This window comes from Sapajus apella, unplaced genomic scaffold (genome assembly GCF_009761245.1).
Source record: "Sapajus apella isolate SASKATOON/1434 unplaced genomic scaffold, GSC_monkey_1.0 scaffold56, whole genome shotgun sequence".
Taxonomy (NCBI): domain Eukaryota; kingdom Metazoa; phylum Chordata; class Mammalia; order Primates; family Cebidae; genus Sapajus; species Sapajus apella.
This window is the reverse complement of record NW_022436996.1, coordinates 487,463-510,087: the sequence shown is the minus strand read 5'-3', so window position 1 is coordinate 510,087 and position 22,625 is coordinate 487,463. Positions and strand designations below refer to the sequence as shown.

Below are 22,625 nucleotides of genomic sequence, written 5' to 3'. Positions count from 1 at the left end.
TGAGACGGAGTTTCGCTCTGGTTACCCAGGCTGGAGTGCAATGGCGCAATCTCGGCTCACCGCAGCCTCCGCCTCCTGGGTTCAGGCAATTCTCCTGCCTCAGCCTCCTGAGTAGCTGGGATTACAGGCACGTGCCACCATGCCCAGCTGAATTTTTGTATTTTTAGTAGAGACAGGGTTTCACCATGTTGACCAGGATGGTCTCGATCTCTTGACCTCGTGATCCACCTGCCTCGGCCTCCCAAAGTGCTGGGATTACAGGCGTGAGCCACCGCGCCCGGCAAGAATAATCTTTTTAACAATGATTAACCAACTGCACAACTGCTGAACAACTACACAGCCGTATACATGAAAAAGAGGCTGGGCACGGTGGCTTACAACTATAATCCCAGCACTTTGGGAAGCTGAAACAGGAGCATCACCACTTGGACCCAGGAGTTTGAGAACAGTCTGAGCAACACAGTGAGACTGCATCTCTACAAAAAATAAAAAAAAATTAGCCAGGCGTGGTGATGCCTGCCTGTAGTTCCAGCTATTCTGGAGGCCAGGGTGGGTGGATTGCTTGAGCCTGGGAGGTTGAGGCTACAGTGATTTGTGATTATGCCATCACACTCCAGCCTGGGTAACAGAGTGAAACCCTGTCACAAAAACAAAGAGGCGGGGCACGATGGCTCACGCCTATAATTGGGAAGCCAAGGTGGGCAGATCATTTGAGCACAGGAGTTCAGGACCAGCCTGGCTAACATGGCAAAACCTCATCTCCACTAAAAATACAAAAATTAGCCAGGCATGGTGGTACACACCTGCAATCCCAGCTACTCGTGAGGCTGAGGCAGAAGAATCGCTTGAACCTGGGAGGTGGAGTTGCAGTGACCAAGATTGTGCCACTGCACTCCGGCCTGGGTGACAGAGACTCTGTCTCAAAAAGAATAAAAAATTAAAAATTTAAAAAAAAAAGGAAAAAAAACAAAAAGTCTTACAAATTCAGTATTAAGAAGACAAATAACCTAATAAAAAAGACAGGCAAAAAACTGAATAAACATTTCACCATAGAAGATACACAGGCTGCAAACAAACATAAAAAGATGCTCATCGTCATTAGTAATGATACTGAAACCACTGATCACCAGGAAACACTCCTATCTACCCACCAACAACACAGCACTAGCAAGACATGGAGCCAGCTCAACTCATATTCACTTTGGTGGGAATGTCATGTGGCATGATCTCTTTGGAAAACAATTTGGCAGTTTATTAAGAAGCTAAACACGAATGTGGCTTTCTGCTCCTGGGTATTTTACACAAGAGAATGAAGGCATATGTAAACACAGTCTTGTATGTGATATTCAGAGCAGATTTATCTGTAATAGGTCTCAATCCAATCTTTTATCCGTGTCTTATTCACAGGTGAATGGATGAACAAATTGTGGTATTTCTGTAAATACTACTCAGTGATAAAAAAAAAAAAAGGCAAACGGTGGATATCTGCAACAACACAGGTAAACCTCCAAATGATTATCACGAGAGAATACAGACAACAAGAGTACATACCGTATAAGTCTATTTATATAAAATTCTGGAGAACATGAACAGTAATCTACAGTGACAAGTCTGTGTCTGACTGGGGCTGGAGGAGGTCCGGGTTAACAGAGAGAACAAGGCAGCTTGGGGGACAGTCTACTAATTCTCTTGATTGTGGCGATGGATTCTCAGGTGTATACAGGGGTCACGACTTGGCAAATTGAACACTTTAAACAGTCAATTAAATCTCAACACATTTGTTTAAAAAAATGCAAATAAAATACCTCAACTTCAAGGTCCTGGCGCTTGGGATTGTGAATGAAGAAAGTGAAGTTTTCTTCCCACACAGGTTCATTGGTTTTGTATCGAATCTGGAAGAAACATTCAGTTATCAGCCCTGTGATATTTTCTGTGGAAAAGGGCTACTCATTTAATATATTTAGAAGCTTAGGATGAAAAATAAACAAAAAGAAGACAAAACAACAAACTAGAAGCTTAGGATGACTTTAAATTCCAAGACATGTATTTGCCAGTATGCACTATTAACTATTGATTGTGCAAGTGTTCAAAAGATAAAGAGACAGTCTGAAGCCTTTGAGTGTGTTACGAGGCCCCAACCTGTGTGTCCACTGATAAAGGCTTCAAACGTGTGGCCCGGCCTCAGTTCTGCAATTACGTTTGCACCAACGTGATAGTTCCTCCAAATTGAGGAGGGTGCTGCACATGGGAACGTCTCTTAAACTGTTAACACTTCCAAGTGAGTGATGGCCTATAGCTTGGGGTAATTTCTAAAACATTCCTTCTCCTGTAAGGAAAGTAGAACATGTGACAGCGATCGCAATACTCTCTTTTCAAGTCTTGATTCTAACTGTACTGGTTGAGTTTTAAGCACTGTTGGTTATCTTTCAAGTATTTATAGAGCACTCAAGACAAACTTAGGATTTGTTCCCATGTGTCTACTCATAAAACCAAGCAACAGCATATTCATCTATTATTTTCTAATGTTATTTTTGTTTTGTTTTTTGAGACGGAGACTTGCTCTGTTACCCAGGCTGGAGTGCAGTGGTGCAATCTCAGCTCACTGCAACCTCTGCCTCTGAGTTCAAGTGATTCTCCTGCCTCGGCCTCCCAAGTAGCTGGGATTACAGGTGCCTGCCACCATGCCTGGTTAATTTTTGTATTTTTAGTAGAGACGGGGTTTCACCACATTGACCAGACTGGTCTTGAATTCCTGACCCCAAATGATCCAACCACCTCAGCCTCCCAAGGTGCTGGGATTACAGGCGTGAGCCACCACAACCAGCCGCTAAAGTTATTTTTAAAAATGAACAGTATATTTCTTACTAAATCAAGTAGCTGGTTATCTATCAAATGACTGATTTAAGAAAAAAAGAAAAGGTCTGAAAAGCCATTATCTCAACACGCACGCTATCACACAAGTGAATGCACTTTGCAACCTGGAGCCCCACATGAGATGGCAACAGACAGAGCCCACAGGAGAGGCACCGAGGCTGAGTGCGGAGGCCGGCCAGCACCTTACCTTGCTTTCCTGGGCCTTGTGCCCAACTGACATCTGGACAAGAGGATTTGGGTTGCTGCTTATTTTCTTCCCCGACTACCCAAAACAAACAGAAAACAGACAGAATAAATAAACACATTTTGAAACGGGTCTTAACCAAAACCAAAATTATTGGCTTATATTAGTAGTTATTTTTATTTATCTCTGATACTTCTGGGAACATCTGGGAACAATGTAATAGGAAAGCATATGCTACCCACATCCCAAACCATAACTACATCTGCCATGAAATAAATTAAGAAAAAGGTTCATTTGCACACAAATTTTAAAGGTTAGGGTCTTGTATTTTTAAAGCAAACTACTTTGGAAAACTGAATTTTCTAAAAATCCTTAATGTTAATCACAGTTTTTGAAAGTTCCTTTATTTATGAAGATGATAAAAATGAATAAAGTACAATTAATGGAAACAAAAAACCACAAGAAAGGACAAATGTAAAAGAATTTAAAATTCAGATTATTTCTCTGGTTGGAATAAAAATAGTAGAGTGTCAGATATATAGTTTTACAATCTTAGTGTCTTCTGTTTGAGCATTTTTAAGCTTTCAGATATCAAATCTTGCTTACCAGCTGCTAAATAATTTTGACTGGAAGAATAAACATCAGTTTGGAATCACAATAAATTAAGCAGATCTAAATATGAAGAAAAATTCAGGAAGAGCAAAAACGGTCAGAAATATACATTAGCACAGATAGTGGAGAGAAGAGTTAAACAGCGCATACATGTGACATGAGGTTTATTTATAACTTAGCCCCACAAGAAGATGCAGTTAAATATCTGTGTTAGTGGAATTAATTAGAAGGTCACAAAAACATTTTTGAGTTCAATAATTTTAGAGTGAAGCCTCAACACTACAGCAATGACACAAATAGGTGTCAAAATCCTATCACTGGAAAAAAAAATTACTAGCTCAAACCTACTGCGATAATCTATTTTCTGGTTCATCTTTTTGATGTGAATGAATTCTGCAAAATAAAATAAATACTGTTGAAAAAGTTTGCAAGGCTACAGATTACTGTGACAGAGAATACTAATTTCCTCCTAAGTTAATTTTCTCCTTTTTCCTTTAATATTAGAATTCCCAAGTTTTGGCTGAGCACAAGTCCTCTGTAAATAAAGATTTTGTTTGCAACCCTCCCTTGGAGTCAGGCCCAGCCAAGTAATTAAGTTCTGGCCTCATAGGAGGCTGTGTCCCCCTTGGGCTGGAGCCACAGGTAGCTCATGGCAGAGCCCCAGGCCAGAACTCCCTGAATTTAGAGGGAGATCAACTACTGCTACTGGTAAGTCAGTTCTATTATTAAAGATACAGAAGCCGAGCTTGCTTCTTAACTAATATAAACACTTCATCTCTGAAAAAGTAGCCACTCATTTAGATTGACTGCATCTTTATCAATTTTTTTTTTGAGACAGTTTCACTCTTGTTGCCCAGGCCGGAGTGCAGTGGCGTTATCTTGGCTCACTGCAAGATCACTGCCTCCCGGGTTCAAGTGATTCTCCTGCCTCAGCCTCCCAAGCAGCTGGGATTACATGCACCCGCCACCATGCCAGCTAATTTTTGTATTTTCAGTAGAGACAGGGTTTCACCACGTTGGCAAGGCTGGTCTGGGACTCCTGACCTCAAATGATCTGCCTGTCTCAGCCTCCCAAAGTGCTGGGATTATAGGCGTGACCCACCATGCCTGGCCCTCAATTTTAAAATATATACTTTTTTCCCAGCTTTCTAACATCCCTGAAAATAGAATGAAACTTAAATCGATGATAATATATACCTTTTTGGGGGAGGCTGGCAGTAGTGAGCGTTGTCACTGCCCTAACCAATTTATTTTGCTTATATTTTCTGTTTAGGTATACCTGTCAGTGACATGATAAAACTCCATTTATCCTAAGTCTAAAATTCTCTATGTATAAAATAAACACTGTCAAAACTTAATGACATTTAAAAATCTTTCTTAGTGGTTCATAAAATAATGGTGCATCTTAAAATGGATGTTTTCACTTTGATGAAATAAGGTTAAATTATTAAATTTTCTACCATGATGCAATATTCAAAATACATCAGTACAACTCAAAGGCACAAAGTATAATGAAAATATAAGCATATGTCAGACTGTCTTGAACTTAAACCTCAGCTCTATTATTCACTTGATTATTGAGACCTCACTATTGCCTCTATTTGTACCTCATGCATATTTACAAAATGGGCATTTTTGGAACCCAAATAAGCTAATGTAATAACATAACAATTACAATATTTATTTAATGTGTTCAATAATTCCATGAAGAAGATACTCCTTCCATTCCATAAATAACACAACAGAGTGGATTAAGTATCTTGTTGGAGGTCACATTGCTTGGTGAGTAGTTGGGCTGCAATTCAAATCCAGTCTGATTTCAGGGCCTTCAGCCTTAATGTTATGTTCTCTTGGTCAATAACCTTCAGGTAGCAAAGAAGAGTGTCGAGGTAATTCCTTTCAACATTCTGGAGGGCACAGTAATTTCCACTACTGTGCTAACTAGTACGCCACAGGAGGAAGCTCTAGTAACCCAGATCTTATTTCCCTGGCGCAGGATGAAGTGAGGGTTCGCAGACGCTACACTAAAAAGCAGACTCTGCCAGTCTCCTGCACTTTTGAAATCTAACTAATTTTGCCAGATGAAACTGGTTTAAAATGATTCCAACGTCTTTGGGATAAAATTTTCTTTAAATAATTACATTAAAAATTCCCCACCTCCCCCACCCCCAAATTTAAGCCTAAAATGTTCAAAGAAATTAGAGAAAAAAATAAAAAAACATTACGTCTTAAGAAAACGTTTACCAATTTACCAGAGAACACATGCAAATGTCCTATTTTAGGGAGTGGAGCTTAGTTTTCAATAGACCTCATTTAATGAACTTTAAAGCTTCTTAAAAGATCTATCACCCAACCCAGCAGCACCAAAAGCCATGAAGTTGCTGACTCAGAGATGACCCTAACTCAGTATATTGGAAGAGGTGATATTTAAATGTATATTCACAGTTCACAAGGCATACCTTTAAGTCATGATCTAAACATCAGTTAAGATTTTAAATAGAACTTCTATATCACAATTTTCACAAATTCAAATCCAATTAAAATAGACATATTTAAATCACCTTAGAGAGAGTTACCTAAGGTCAAGAGGAAAATAATTTATCATATTAGTACTTTATTAAATTTACCTTCAAAGTGGACTTAAATTGTTCTAACTACTAATTATTCTATAACAAAAGTAGGATCTCTTCTACTAGACAATTAATTACTATATTAATATGGGAGGTAATTTGCCAATAAACTTATGAGACAAAGTATCATCTCTTTCAATATGTTTTAATTAACTTTGTAACCTGAAGGGAAAACTATTAGTTTACCTTTAAAGCTCTCTGAACTGCAGTCTTCTTCAAGACATCGGGGTTAAATTCTAATGGGTTACTCTTTCAAGTCAGAAGAAAACGAATATGCCAAGGGTTAATAAAACATGCAATGAAGTTTATGTAAGGTTAAAGACATGACAATTTATGGGAATAAACAAAGAAAAATCTTTAAACAAAACCACCAAGAATTACACAAACAACCAAAAAGCCACCTACAAAATTCTTTATGCACAAGACTTTCTCTTAGAATGAACCTTTAATCTATAAATACCAAAAGACACCTCCTTTTCCTCTATGACTAATAATCTTTTACTACCCCCACCCTCCTGATCCTTTGTGGTTTTAAAAATATAAGAATGAGACTTTAGAAAAGAGTTCTATTTACTATTCTTTGCCTGAATAAACCCCTAAAATACCCATCATTATTAAAGGTTTTATCTGAAGTACAATCAACGGTCCACAGCTGTCCAAGTCACTTTCAAGCAAGGTCAGGTCCTGGAAAAGCCGCTGAGATATACCTTCCCACCCAACACCCAGCGTCCTTTTCAGGGGTAGGAGTCAGGCTGGCTGGATCCCTGCAGAAGGTTCTCGGGCTCTAAATATAGACCTATGATTATGGGTTTTATGTTTACTTTTATTGATTTTCCAATTCATTTGTTTCTTGCCCTCAAAAGGGCAAGGCTGAGTTATTTTGCAAGATCCTTCTAGGACTAGTATTCAAGATTAAATAATTTATCATTTTAGCTGTAATTAACTTCAAACTTGTGACAAGCTGAACTTTTTTTTTTTTTTTTTTTTTTACTAAACAGAAAATTTTATAATGATGAAAGATTAATGATTAGCCTCTCAATCTTCCATGACTGGCAGGCCGGGCAGGAGAGGAGGCAGAACATGCAGACAGGCAGGAATTCAACGTGACCTAAAGCTGCCAGTGGAGCTCTCAAAGGTCTCTGGGTGGAGCCTGGACAAGGGCATTCTTCACACAACTTCCCAGGTGCTCATATACAGTGAGGATGGGAACTCTGCTGCCCTGAAGTTCACAGACTGACATTCTTCAGATATCCTAAGAACCCTTCCTGAGGCTCACTTTTGGATAGATATGGCCTGTACCAAAGACACTTATTCTAACATGCATCAACTGAAGTAGAACAAGGAGAGGCTGCGGTGTGTGGGTAGTGGTTGCAGGAGAAGCAGTATAAGGCCTGGACAGCTGCGTGGCTCTGGGGATGAGACGTCCTAGACTATGCAAGTGCTTCTGGCAGGTGCTCCGTTGGGAGGCCTCTGGAGTTCACATGACTTGTGGCCTTGGGTTACTCACCAACAGGAGGCAGTGGTAACCACCTGTGGTCTCTTTGTTTATTATTTATTTATTTATTTTAGATAGAGTCTTGCTCTGTCACCAGGCTGCAGTGCAGTGGCATGATCTTGGCTCACTGCAACCTCCGCTTCCTGGGTTCAAGCAATTCCCCACCTCAACCTCTGGAATAGCTACAACTACAGGCATGCACCACCATGCCTGGCTAATTTTTTATATATATATTTTTAGTAGAGATGGGGTTTCACCATGTTGGCCAGGATGGTCTCAATCTCCTGGCCTCATGATCCGCCCACCTGGGCCTCCCAAAGTGCTGGGATTACAGGAGTGAGCCACTGACCAAGCCCTTTTTTTTTTTTTTTTTTTTTTTTTAATGACAGCCAAAATAACTCGCATCAGACACCTAGCATCAACAGGCCTAAGGCCCTCCACAGTGGTGACTATTATCCAGCTAGCACTGCTATGTTTAAGGCATGAGTGCAAATACTATTCACCTCAGATGAATTCCACATACAGACTTATTAATCCATAAATTTAATAAAGTGATAATAAATTTGCTTTGTCCTAGGGTGGAGTGGACAGGAGGTGCCAAGCACCCAGACTCTGGGTCCACGCTGAGTTCCAATCCCAGCTCTGCCATAACCACATGCTTGGGAATCTCTAGTCTGCGTCACCTGGGTTCTTGGTGCTGTCTGAATCTCCTTATCTGTAAAGTGATAATGAGGGTCTGGGGATTAAACATTTGGCACCCTGAGACCCCTGCCTGGCTCCTGGAACGTGCTTATTAAGTATGCTGTCATATCAGGCTGAAGATGCCAAAGCCGGCCACCGCAAGTCAGAGAAAGTCCTTCTTGTTAAAGCCTGAAATTAAAGCCCAGGATCTGATCAAAAGAAGGAGGGCAAAGTTCTAAGAGTCCACAAGATGAAGTGGTCGTTTCCAGCCTAGGAGAAATTCCTGTTGTCTTAAGATTGCAGATGAGAAATGCTGGTGGTAATGCACTTCTGGAACTGGAATTAAAGGTGATTTTAAGTGGCAGGAAGTAAGAGAGCATTGGGTTGCCAGCTGTCAAAGCCTTTGCAGTGACAGCAAAATGGTCTCAGCCTTCTGGGGAAAAAGGAGGAAGCACTGATCTGACTTCACGTTGAAAACCAATGCATGGGAAAAAAAGTTCGAATTTATTTTACAGAACATCTTAGGTGATGCATATGTTCCAATAATGAAGCACAGCAGGTGACTTTGATAATGCCACAGAAAAGCTGATTTTGGTCACCCTCCTGATCCGAGTTCAGAGATATTTCCTTTCTGCAAAAGGCAGCTGCAGAATGGGAAAAAGCAACTTGGAAAAGCTATTGGCGAAAAACTAACAATTTACACAGTGGAGCGATGTTGTCACATTTATACTAGTCTATGACGAAATTTTCTGCTAACAATTACCAGAAGCAGAAAATTATTTTCTGAAAAGTAACAGAATGTGCTGCCATTATACACCATTGACCTCACTCTGACTTTTTAAAAGGCCTTAAACATATATGAGTAGACAGTCAGAGAGATCATGGTTACCACTTATTACTGGTGTGACTCTGAACAGCTCATCTAGCCCTTCAGGGTATTAATTTTCCTCATCTGTAAGATAGAGCAAAATATTTGCTCTTCAAGTTTTGCCCCCTCCCCTCCCCCTACTTTAAAAAAATAAGAATAAACTGAGAATGCATAGGGAAATCTTTTGGAAACAGAAATGAAAACTCTACAAAAGTGCAAAGCACTATCACTACTCTACTAAGGGACAACCGGGCCATAGGAATCTCACTGACTACTGGATGAAGTATGCAAAGTGGCTTTCTAGGCCAATGACTCAGATGCTGCTGGCCCCTGTGACCCTGAAGCAAGTGAAAATGGCTCTCTATCGAAGCAGTCACCAAGAACAGCACAGGAGTCCAGGTGCCAGACATACAGACCACAGGCAACATCTAATGAGATGGGAACAAAGATGTGCTCGATTATCCACTCCAGGACATTCTTTATGTGTCTTAAAAGTAAGCGAATCACAAACTTATTTAGTTTTCTTCTCCCTTAGAAGTTCCAGGTAAACCCTGTGAGGGAAGGCAAATTTTTATTAAAAAATGGGTGAATTTCTGTCTTCTCATGACCATCCCCCAAGGGACTCAGAGCTGATTACACAGCAGGGTTTTCAAAGAAAGCCCTAGTTCTGACTCCTCTGTGTTTGGTCAGGAGGGGATTGTAGGCCAGGTGTGGTGGCTCACAACTGTAATCCCAGTACTTTGGGAGGCTGAGGCGGGCGGACTGCATGAGGTCAGGAGTTTGAGCCCAGCCTGGCCAACATGGTGAAACTCTGTTTCTAGTAAAAATACAAAAATTAGCCGGGCATGGTGACAGGTGACTATAATCCCAGCTACTTGGGAGGCTGTGCCAGGAGAATCACCTGAACCTGGGAGGCGGAGGTTGCAGTTAGCATAGACCACACCATTGCACTCCAGCCTGGGCAAAAAGAGCAAAACAACCTCACAAAAAAAAAAAAAAAAAAAAAAAGGAGTGGAGGGAAAAAGGAAGGAATAGTAGTTTTTTAAACAATTTTGAGAACGTCTACCAAAAAATTTACATCTCACATTGACATGAACCACAAGAAGATGAACTTTAATCATTATGGCTTCCTTTCTTCCTCAGGAGCTTTTTTTTAATGAGCCAGTAGCAGTTTAGGAATGTAAGGCTGTTTCTCCACTCGCCAGGGTCATTCATCCCATCATCAGATGTTCTCACCAATGTTACAACAGTGTTACGTTTCACAAAACATACACAAAATGGACACACAATAATTAAAATCATGCAAGAAAAGAAAAGCATGCGACATCAGTCCACCGCCAGCCAACTGCGTTAGAAGTTCCAGTCCACATTCTGGCAGTCTCCAAACAGACAAAGGAAGAAAGAACCCCGGAGGACTCACAAATAGTGCTCTATAGACTGAGGTGGTATTTTCACAAAACACTAGTCCCGATGCTCGCCTCTCTTTTAAGTAGCCACACCCAAAGTTTCCCTCGTAGATGCTCTTAGGGCAGTGGAGCCGGGGGAGAAAGCAGAGAACGGTGGATTGTGGTCAATGAGAGCACCAGGAGCACCACAAACAGTGCAGAGGCAGAGTCAAAGAATCCCACAGCTCGCGGGGACGCCCTTTAATCCAGTGCCCGGCGCGCTCTGCAAAGATCCTTTGCCTCTGACAGCCACAGAACATTCCATGCACAAAGTGCCCTTTTAACAGAAGATCAACACATTCTCTTTGGGTTTTTTTTTTCTTATGTGACATTATTCAAACTTCAATTTAATATGGCAAAACACACAGTTCTAAAGAGGCCTAATCCTTTGTATCTAATTCACTGATACTATTCTCTCTACCCTAAAATAGAAAGCAAATTCACTTCCATCAGGCATTATGGAAGACTTTATAACAAACATTACTGTGGCTAAAAGTGAAACATTCTGCTGTATAGAAATTCTATGGAAAAATTAAATACTTAATGAAATAACTTTTTCCAAATTGAAATTTTAACAAATAAAGTCATAGACTTTAGACTGAAAGACTGGTCAAAGGCTAAGGTAAATACTTTAAGAGAAATGTAAGAATTTAAGAAGTTAAAATCAGTCAAGAAAACTTCATTGAAATAAACAGTGCAAATATATACAATTACATACAACAAAGAGTACAATCATATCCTCCCAGTATTAAATATAAGTGATCAATCATATCTTAATTGTAGGTAACTTTAAATAAAATGCACTGATGCACAAATATTTACTTCATTTCTGGGCAAAGCTCAAGGAAATGCAGTTTTCAGAACGTGGAAGGTGCTGGAGGAAGCTAAGGCTGTGCATCTCATGAACTGCGAAGCGCAGTCTGACCGTGGCAAGGCAAGATTACGTGGGGATGAAAGGCCGTAACTTAGGTCCAGAATGTGTGTTGAGAAGTGAGTTAAACACTTCTTTGCCTTCTTGTCTATTTCCCTGGTAAACACTGACAAAGGAGGAAAAACACAGGAAGATGATTTATTTACAAATGCACTTGGGTGGATGAGTATTTACTGTGGAGGAAGAATTATGCAATCGACAACTTTGGGAGGAAAGAAACTTCTGCATCGGTGGCAACAGTCTTTCCTCCAACAAAAACAGCTGTGGACATGATGAAGTAAAAGACAGTGTCTAGTCAGCAAGTGCATGGGCACTCCAAAGAATCATGACGAAGACATGACGAAGGCCGACACCACTGCCCTCAGCAGTGGGGTTTAAGGTAGGGTGGTGGGAGGTCACACTATGCCTCACAAGACTGAATTAGTAAGATCTTCCTTCTCTGTGGTTACAGTCATTACCTATAAAACAGTATTTTACAGTTTTTCTCTCAGAATGAAATAATTCTGATACAAGCAGAAGTATATGCTTTTAGGCAGAGTGTCTTGTACTTGGCAGATCATTCTGAAACAAAGTTTCGTTTTGTTCTGTAGAAACATCCCAGGCACCCAGAGGCCGCACGCTCGCTCGTGCAGCAGCACCATTCTGCCACCTGACGTCCAGGGGATCACCAAGGCTCAGCAGCTCACGCACAGCCCTGTGATAGTCAGGATGAGTCTGGATTTTGTAATCAGAGCTGCTTCATTTTATTCCCATTTCAAATAGAGACAATTTCCATCCTAAGGCAACTAAGTTTTAATACTTAGTGATTTTCTAGAGAGTTATCTTCTCCTAACCACTAGTCATTTTCTTTTCCTATGTAGTGGATAAATCAACTAAACGTGTAAATGTAAATATATGCACTCCCAGAGCAAACACAAACTCCCCCCTCTTCGCTGCCACTCTCGCACTAGCACGTGAAAGGATGTGAAGTGAAAACACAAGACAAGAACAGGTGATGCAGAGTGCTGCAAAAGGCAGTGGTTATGAGCAAGAGCAGCTGCTAGGAAGTAAGCACCCAAATGTGTTACCACTGTGTTACCTACCGGAAGGTTCCTTGCTGAATCCAAGTACAAGATCAGCAATGCAGAAGAAAGACCATCGTTGGCTTGGTCTTTGTCAGCTCTGATGTCAGTTAGCACCTAAAGGGAAAGGAAAAAAGCCTTAGCAGCCATGTTTCCATAGGACTGGAGATTATTTCTGATTATAGAATATTGATTACATTAAAAATAAGAAATGTGAGAAACCATCCAATCCATGCAATAGATATAGAACTAAAACAATAACTAACTTTTAAATAACAAGACTATTATTCCATATAAATCAATTAAATTAAGCACTCAGGTGATTTCTGGCTCTACAAATCCTTGTACTATAACAAGCACAAAACTGAAGATCTCATAAAACAGGTGTGAATGACCTATAAAATTTCATTAAAAAATTCCATTATCTTAAATTCCATTATCTTTAATTTATCCCTGATGCTACTGTAGTGAATTATTACACAATAATGAAAATTACTGTTATAATTCTTAAAAAAATAAAGTAGTAACACAACTTAAAGAGACCAACGTCCGTTAATGACGCACAGTTGGTTAAGCAGTTTTCAACAGAAAACACTTCACAGCACCTTATCGAGGTTCGACGCATTTGGCATTAGCGTGAGCCACTCCAGTCTCAAGTGCAGCTTCCCCTTGGGAACCTCGTCCAGAGTGAACCACTGAAGAGAAAATGCTCAAGTTCAGCAAAAGTTCTTCTGAATCAAAAATCCAGATTCAACCCAGTCTCTACAAATGCTACATGCTGTTCACTAACTGTGAGGCATCAACAGTTCTCAGTGACATGAAGACTGAGCCTCACCATATCCAGCTCCACGCTCTGAGGATGCCTGTGACCTCACGTTTGGAGACAATGACAGTGGCAGGGGTGAGCAGACCATTCTAAGTGCTTTACATGCACCAAGCCCTCGACCCCACAGGAAACCCTAAGCAAGTATTATCCCTACTTTACACATAAGAACTCAAATGTTTTCTAACAATACCTACAGACAGAAAAGTCTTCTATGAACGGACTTTTTTTTGAGATGGAGGTCTTGCTATGTTGCCCAGGCTGGGCTCAACTGATCCTCCTGCCTCAACCTCCCCAGCAGCTAGAACCATAGGTGTGGGCAAGCATGCCCCACCAAATGGCCTTTAATGGAGTGTACAGGACAAGAGATAATACAATAATGATTCCAAACACTGAATTTCAGTATCAAGTAATCTGTTTGTTCGAATTCATCACTATATATTAATTAATAAAATAGTATACAGTTGTATCAGCTTAAAAGCCACAAAATAATTAATCAAAGATGCTCCTGAAATGCTAAGTGACAGAAGTCATGAGCAGGACTATCCACTCAGTGCCTGGGACCCCCAAGACAAGGAGATATCACGGCCAATGAATGCTGGACGCTCAAGGGAGGGAAACGTGTGATTATGAAAGCAGCAGAATTCAACGCTTTTGTTTAATTTTGCTTCATTTATCTAAATCTTTCCCATCTTTGAGAGGCTACCACAAACGTTTCCTTTTTGATACTTTCTATTCTGATAGCAACCAAAGGTGGAAGTTGAGTCTCCTTGCCATGAATTTCCACCATCTCTACAGGCATCTCTCCCATGAGACACCTCACTGACCACACTGTACCTTCTCCACTATTCCCTCCAACCATCTGAAAATCTCCATTGCTAGGGGGAGTCTCGCACAGGCTGCCCTAACTCCTGCAGGGGATCACATGTTTGTCTGCAATAAAGTCAGTTTATGCTTCGTATCAGTAAGAATTCCAAGCATATGGTAGGTACTCAACACACACCTGATTGGACTCTTAAATTTATTTCTTTTCATTTGCTATTTCTAAAAGGTCTAAATTCTTAGTGTTTGTGAAGAAAATGCTGCTCATGTCATACTAATTAGCATTCCTACACTGTGTGATGCTGAAGTGGTGGTTCATGGCTTCTCCAGCACAGGGCAGGGACTTAGTCAACAATTGTAAATAGACCAACACTCCAGGGAAACTTACTTCATCTAAAAGGCGCTCCTTTTCAACTTCAATAAGATCAATCATAAGACTATAAAAATAATAATACAACAACTTTAGAACATAGAAACACATTTCTTCCTGAAACCTTAAGCATTTATTTGTCTATGAGCAAGCACTCCAAAAATGCAACAAAACGCTAGTAATTTATCAAGGAACAGACTATTCTTGCACAAGTTTCCTCCAGCTCACCCCCAGTGTCAGGAGAGTAAAGGAGAGTGAGGTGGAGTTTCTGTGAGCTCAGAATACTGAGTCTGGCCCAGCTGAGGTTAGAGCTGTAAAAAAACAAAACAATTCATTTTTCCTACAGTGTTATACGCATCATAAAACGTTTAAAAGCATCTCGACCCTCTTACTTTATACGTCCTCTTGGTGGGGCTGCACGTTGCTGTGGACTCCATCACTCACACAGTGAATGCTAATCTCACCTTCTCTGGTCCTTGCTCCCGGGCTCTAGACCTGTGCTGCCTCAAGCCTAATGGAAGCCCTCACTTGGCAAGTCTGAGAAGACGCCCGTTCCAGTTCCCTAAACCTCCTCTACTTCTAAGACTGGCACCATCCCCAGACACCAGACAGACTAGAGGGGGGATGATTATACTCCCACTTTTTCTTGTAGCCTCTTCTGCCCAACAGTGTATGTCTACACCACCTTCTCTTGGTCCCGGTCTAGGACACACTCTCCTATTTGGTCTGCCAGTCTCTAAGCTCAGCCCCTGACAACCCAATCCACACACCAATTTTTCTAGAATGCGCAGCTGATCTATCACCGTCCAGCTTAAAATCTCTCAATTGTTCCTAGTTGTCCTAGGAAATCTTACAAAACTCTGAAGTCAGGCCACAAAATGCAAGGCCATTCTTGATGAGGTATGAACCTCTCCAACGTATTCAATCTCTACATCCTTTTTGCCACAATAAATTCAATCAAATAACTTAATTAGGTTAAATATATTAGAAATAACTGACATCATTAATAAATGGTGGTCAAACAATAACCTTTTTAAAAGCTTATTTTTAAAGCTATACTAGTTGTTCAATTGAAGTGAACAAATCAATATTTATTTTCCCAATGTAAATTACTATATCCTGACAAAAATTAATCCAGCAACTCAAAAAACTTAAAAAACCCATTGCTGCAATCTGGAATAGAAGTGTCCACTAGAACTCAGTACAGGGACAGGTTCTGCATGTAGCTATTAAGCCTTGTAAACAAAGAGAGTGCCACTCAGAAAGAGTTCTTAATTTAACTTTAATTAAGGCTAGTGGCTGCAGTAATGGTCAGTACAGATCTAGAAGATTCTCTTCTCTTAAATGTGAAACATAGGAATAAAAATGTTTTAAGAAATCTAAGGTGAAACAATTGTTATATCTAAGAACCACAAAAATATTTTAAAACATATTTTTGATTATTAAAAAAAAAAAACAAAAAAACAAGACTGCCCCTAGGCCCTCCTCTAATAACCACCAAGGGTTTTGTTTACCTTCCTAGAAAGTCATCCTTGTCTGGGTCTTCATCAAAGAGCTCAATCTCTAATTCTTGTCCAGGATGTTCATACACTAAAGCCTAAAACATTAATGGTTAGTAGTTAGTTGCATTTTTACTAATACAGTCACACACTGAGTATGATGACTGTAGTAAATATGACCACGTACTTTTCTCTGGTGGTAAATCCTATTTATTTATTTAGAGATAAGAGTCTCACTCTGTCACCCAGGCTGGAGTGCAGTGGTGTAATCTCAGCTCACTGCAACCTCTGCCTCCTGGGTTCAAGCAATTCTCCTGCCTCAGCCTCCCAAGTAGCTGGGATTACAGGCGTGCACCACCACGCCTGGGTAATTTTGGTATTTTTAGTAGAGATGGGGTTTCACCATATTGGCCAGGCTGGCCTCAAACTCCTGAACTTAAGTGATGCACCCACCTTGGCCTCCCAAAGTGCTGGGATTACAGGCACGAGCCATCATGCCCGGCCGGTAAATCCTTTTTTAAAGGACTTATTTTTTTACTGTTGAATCACACATACCTCTTGATGACAGGAGGTCAATGAAACACCTGCCACACAGTAACAGTCTAGGGATCCTGGATTGCGTCCCAATGGGTCAAGTTCAATCACTCCAAAACAAAGTCATAGGACGTCACCCACAAGCTTGGTGCAAGGCAAGAGCCGGACCCAAGCTCCATGACACATCCCTCTAGTCCTGAGTGTCTCCACTCGGATGCTATCTTGGAACAACCGCAAGTTGCTGCTTAGCACCACTCAGAGTAAGAAACTGGCAAGAGACCAGACTGACAGAGGAGTAGGGGAGAAGAAACTGGTGGAACAAATCACAATATTATGGCCGCACTGTAGGGCAATTCTAGAAAGACAGTTCAGCCCTCAAAAAGACACACCTCTTCATCCAGGAATTTCACTTTAAAGAGCTTTATCTGGGGAAAATTTGGGTGAGTAAAGAGAGACACTCACATACTTGTACAGCAGTTTGTAATGCTGACCTGAATAGCTTAGGCCTCTCTGAGTAAACAGATGAAGGTGTCTTTTCAGTGGAGTGGTTATTAAAAACCATGTGGATCTCTATTCTTTGACATGTGAAGATGTCCTGACTTTTTAATTTTAATTTATTTATTTATCAGCAACTGTGTCTGCAAAAGATGTCCTGATTAATTTAACAAAAGGCTTTCAAGGAGGTATATAACTAACCTCCTTTTTGCATTTACTGCATTAATAACCTCATGTAACATTTTAAACTTAGAAAGACAAGCAACTCACATTATGAAAAATATTTTGCTGATCATTTAGTATAATAGCATTATGCAATTAAGGTTTAAAACATTACTTGTTGGCATGACAAGAATGTTGTGAAGTAGGGAGAGAAGGTAAAACACTTTTTTTTTTTTTTTTTTGAGACGGGGTTTCGCTCTTGTTACCCAGGCTGGAGTGCAATGGCGCGATCTCGGCTCATCGCAACCTCCGCCTCCCGGGTTCAGGCAATTCTCCTGCCTCAGCTTCCCGAGTAGCCGGGACTACAGGCACGCGCCACCATGCCCAGCTAATTTTTTGTATTTTTTAGTAGAGACGGGGTTTCACCATGTTGACCAGGATGGTCTCGATCTCTTGACCTCGTGATCCACCCGCCTCGGCCTCCCACAGTGCTGGGATTACAGGCTTGAGCCACCGCGCCCGGCCTGGTAAAACACTTTTTAAAAGATGGGAAATTAAACAAAGAACATTTAAATGATGGCCAAAATCAGTCACACTCCCATGTGACCGTGCTGGAACGAGAGCCGGCCACCATGCTCAGGGCTCAACCCACTACCCCAGTGACACAGCTGACACAATGGCCCACCTCATATACTTCATTCCACTTTGGACTGAGGTTCTCTTTGATGACTTTGCTTTGGAAGATTTGGTTGCCAACTCTAATGATTCCATAGGGGTCCGACTTTCCCTTGACAAGTCCCTTAAGGTAAGTGTCTTTCCCCTGAAGATCCTGAGCTTCAATAAAATGTATCCTTAGAACACCCTGAAAAGAAGAACAAACTAAAGTTTAGACCCTTGGCTGGCTCGTTTAACTGGCGTGGAAGATAGCTACATGCCTGATCCTGTCTTGAGAACGGGGGGTGCAGAGGGAATAAAGACCCTCTTTTGCAGCTGGGTACATCCCAGCAGCGGCAAAAAGCAGTAAACGTGTACAGGAGGTAGCAAATGCTAAGAAAACAAGAGCAGGGCAAGGCAGGAATGCCTGGGCTGGGCTGGCTCAGACGATGGGCTTCTGAAGGGATGGCCCCTCCAAAGAGACACGAGGACGGGCGGCCTATGCAGCCCTGGAGAGTGCTTCTGGCAGAGGGACACAGAGTGCAGAGGACCCAGCACAGCACCATGCTTATCTCACGGGGCCTGGTGACACAGGCCACCAAGCTCTACTAGATCCTGGTGCTACAGTGAGTAATAACATGAGACGTTGCATCAGACCTGTTACTAAGCACTAGACATGCAGTAATTATGCCGTTCCATTTTTAGAATGATCCTATGAAATACTGTCATTACACTTATTTTAGAGAGGAAAAAACTAAAACTTTGAAATATGTATTATTCATAAACTCTAAACATAGTCCTGGCTAGGCACAATGGCTCATGCCTGTAATCCCAGCACTTTGGGAGGCAGAGGTAGGCAGATCACTTGAGGCCAGGAGTTCAAGACCAGCCTGGCCAACATGGCAAAACCCCATCTCTACTAAAAATACAAAAAATTAGCCGGGTATGGTGGCACATGCCTACAGTCCCAGCTACTCGGGAGGCTGAAGTGAGAGAATGACTTGAACCCAGGAAGCAGAGCTTTCAGTGAGCTGAGATCCTGCCACTGGACTCCAGCCTGGGTGACAGTGAGATCCTGTCTCAAAACAAACAAACAAATATAGTCCTTTCCCTAAAATATTGTTTTATTGATAAAAGAAAAAAAAATTCACACATTTCTTCCAAAGCAAACAAAGATACTCGAGTCACCCTTTGGCAGGAAGCATTCTGCCCCCACACATCCTTTTTTAAAATTACGTAGTGATATTCCTGACTCAATCAGCACAGGAATACATGTCCCTCCATAGATGAACACACTTCAAAAACTTGAAGCAGCTCTTGCTTACATTTTCGTATGTCTAAAGCTGAGATAATCTGGCCACATCTCTTGATGGCACTGGCTGTTAGGCCCATGTAGCTAAAGGCAGCCAGATCCAGGCATGCTCAGGTGCTCACCTGTACTCAGAGCCTAAGAGGAGCACAAGAATGTCCACATGTAAAGGGATTCCTGCATTTCCAGAGGCAAGGGTCAGAAATTAGGGAAAAAGACATTCTTTTCTAATGTACAGTGTCACATTAAATCTGTTGAATGCCAACAATATAACCAGTTTAAGCACCAAATTAACTGGCGTATTGTTACTCTTAAAAAATGTGAGGATGCCTATGCATGTTTGTTAATTTTCGTGTCATTACTTAGATCTAATTAAACCAGAAAAAGTAAAAAGGCATCAGGAGAAGGTGATCTACTTCTACTTCAGAAAACAAAAATAAAAACAATATACCCACTGAAACGGGACCAACTCACCACATCCCGTTTTAGTAAAAATCAATAGTGTGGTGTGCACTGCTTACTACAGACACCATCACAGCAGTATTGCTCACCTGGCTTCTGGAATCCAAAGTCCACACAGACAAAACAGACATGGAATCCACCACCTGAGCTGCTGACAAGCTCTTCTTAGCCTGTGAGAGATCCTTCACTCCACCCATCCCTTCCAAAACAGACATGGAATCAAACACCTGAGCCGTTGACAAGCGCTTCTTAGCCTGTGAGAGATCCTTCACTCCACTCACCCCTCCCATAATCAGAAGGAATTTCATGTTCTTGACTACTACTTTGAAGTTATTTAGTTTGCTCAAATGAAGGTGACTTCAATATCTGCAACTCAGTGCTGTGTGCTGGGTACCATCCCATTTTACAGATGATGAAACTATGGCCCAGACATGCCAAACAATGTGTCCATAAAAACAAAGCTACAGCTAAACTCAAGAGCTGCAACAAAAATCTAGGTTTGTTCTTTCCATTTTATCCAGGTCAGCTGTTATATAAGTGCTTCTTCTACCAGGTTACTCATTAAATGGCTTCAGAGGCAATGGAATTCTAACATCTGAGAGAAAATATACAAATTATTACATGAAGCCTCATCATGACTGTCAGGAAAACTGGTGCTTGTTGCTGAGGGCTGTCCATTCTAATAAAAACAAATGCTGTATTTGCCTTCTGAGGTAACTAAGATGTCTGTGCTGTGTATCTCTGCATATTTAAACCCCTATTGGTGCCTCTGAAGAACACAGCTACGGGGTGAGAACCATCCTGTTGTCTCCATGACAAGCTTCAGGGTCTGCGTATATCAGTCAAGTCTCTTAAGGAGAGTGATGGACAAGCAGTCAATGCATCAAGACCCAGGTGCTAGCTGGCTGCTGGGAAGAGACAAAGAGTCACAACACCCAACGCCACACCCACAGGCATGCAGGCCTCCAAAATGTATTTTTTTTTTTTCTTTTTTAAAGGCCAGTCAAGTGAAGCAGTGGGAGCGGAGAAGGAACAAAGAAATCTGTAACTGGTTGTGATCAATTAGTTGTAAACACCACTGCACTCGGACCAGCCTCCAAGATGTTTTTAAATGTGAACAGATGCCAGGACACGCTTACCTTTGGTACAGGAAACCGCAACTGAGCTATCTGAACTTCACTGACAAGTGGAACGGTGATTCGATTGGGAAGCACCAGATAATTTGATATTATATCCGAAATGATAGTATCTGATAAACCACTGTTAGTTGGGAGACAAAAAGAACACACGGACTGTCAGACATGTGAACACTTCCCTCACCTTTGGCAACATTTATCACAAATATGATATAACGTCCCGTTTATTTACAGAGTAGGAGTTATCTAATTTCTCCTGTGCAATACTTAAAACCAGCATTCCAACACTTTAGCTGTGATGCTACTATGATGATTATTGATACAGAACTTATTCAGAGAACATAAGGTAAAATTCTAGTTATTGCACAAGTAATTGAATTTCCTAAACAACATTTCATATATTCCTACTTCATCATAGAATTTATACATAATCACTAAAATACAACTCATTAATTTAACAAACTATTTCAAACATACATATAAGTACAGAGAATAATATAACATTCACTGGCCCCGTCCATGTTCATATGCACACATTCCATTTCTCTGCTGTTGTACGCTAGCCCCCACTGAAGAGAACTTAGTTTGCTTTCTCTTTACCCATTATCCAACACTTTTGAGTACTGAACACATTAATAATTTTGATACTATACATCGCTGCACAGCAAAATCAGTAAGGTAAATAAAATTGAGTAGGCTAAAGGAAAAAATGTACTTTTTCTTTTTTGAGATGGAATCTTGCTCTGTCATCCAGGCTAGAGTACAACAGCACAATCTCGGCTCACTACAATCTCCACTGGGGTTTAAGCAATTCTCCTGCCTCAGCCTCTCAAGTGGCTGGGATTACAGGTGCCCGCCACCATGCCCAGCTAATTTAGTATTTTAAGTAGAGATGGGGTTCACCATGTTGGTCAGGCTGGTCTCAGGTGACCTCAGGTGATCCACCTGCCTTGGTCTCCCAAAGTGCCAGGATTACAGGCATGAGCTACCACACCTGGTCAAGATATACTTTTAATAGATCTTTTTTGGCCGGCCATGCTGCCTCACGCCTGTAATCCAAACACTCTGGGGAGGTTAAGGTGGGAAGATCACTTGAGCCCACGAGTGGGAGACTAGCCTGGGCAACATAGCGAGACCCCTCCCATCTCTATTTAAACAAGCATATATATATATATATATATATATATATATATATCCTATTCTTTAGCATAAATGTGAGAATTAAATAATGTGTATATGATAGCACTTTTAAAAGCATTTATAAATGTTAAGTTTCATTGCTGTATAACACCTTTACCTGAACTGTGAAGTTGCAAAAGAGCTTTACTTCTCTCCAGTAATGTTTTAGATGCTAAAATTATTAACATACATAAGTAATTATACACAAAAATACCCACCGAGACAGTGATAATCATCAACAGTCAACAAACAATGTCTGAGTACCCACTGCAAGAAAGTGTCCACATGTGATGACCCAGCACTTCAAGGACTTTTCAGATTAATATGGGAAAAAAACTTTTAAAACCCCCAAAAAGAAAAACCATATATAATACTACTTATGAACAGGTCTGTTATTCA

The 22,625-nt window shown here is 40.9% G+C and overlaps 1 protein-coding gene across 7 annotated transcripts in view; it reads right to left on the bottom strand.

The window, feature by feature from the left end:
- Nucleotides 1-22,625, bottom strand: part of ESYT2 (extended synaptotagmin 2) — a 101,051-nt gene that overhangs the window by 13,491 nt on the left and 64,935 nt on the right. For 4 of the 7 annotated variants that reach the window (XM_032244863.1, XM_032244865.1, XM_032244868.1 and 1 more), the window contains exons 8-17: nt 21,051-21,171; nt 18,172-18,348; nt 16,311-16,393; nt 14,815-14,863; nt 13,387-13,476; nt 12,803-12,898; nt 10,765-10,866; nt 6,487-6,549; nt 3,062-3,136; nt 1,806-1,892 (exon numbers count right to left, since the gene is read on the bottom strand). In XM_032244863.1, the coding sequence (XP_032100754.1) occupies nt 1,806-1,892; nt 3,062-3,136; nt 6,487-6,549; nt 10,765-10,866; nt 12,803-12,898; nt 13,387-13,476; nt 14,815-14,863; nt 16,311-16,393; nt 18,172-18,348; nt 21,051-21,171 (943 nt within the window). The remainder of the gene's footprint in view (nt 1-1,805; nt 1,893-3,061; nt 3,137-6,486; nt 6,550-10,764; nt 10,867-12,802; nt 12,899-13,386; nt 13,477-14,814; nt 14,864-16,310; nt 16,394-18,171; nt 18,349-21,050; nt 21,172-22,625) is intronic. The other 3 variants (XM_032244864.1, XM_032244866.1, XM_032244867.1) reach the window with 3 other exon arrangements.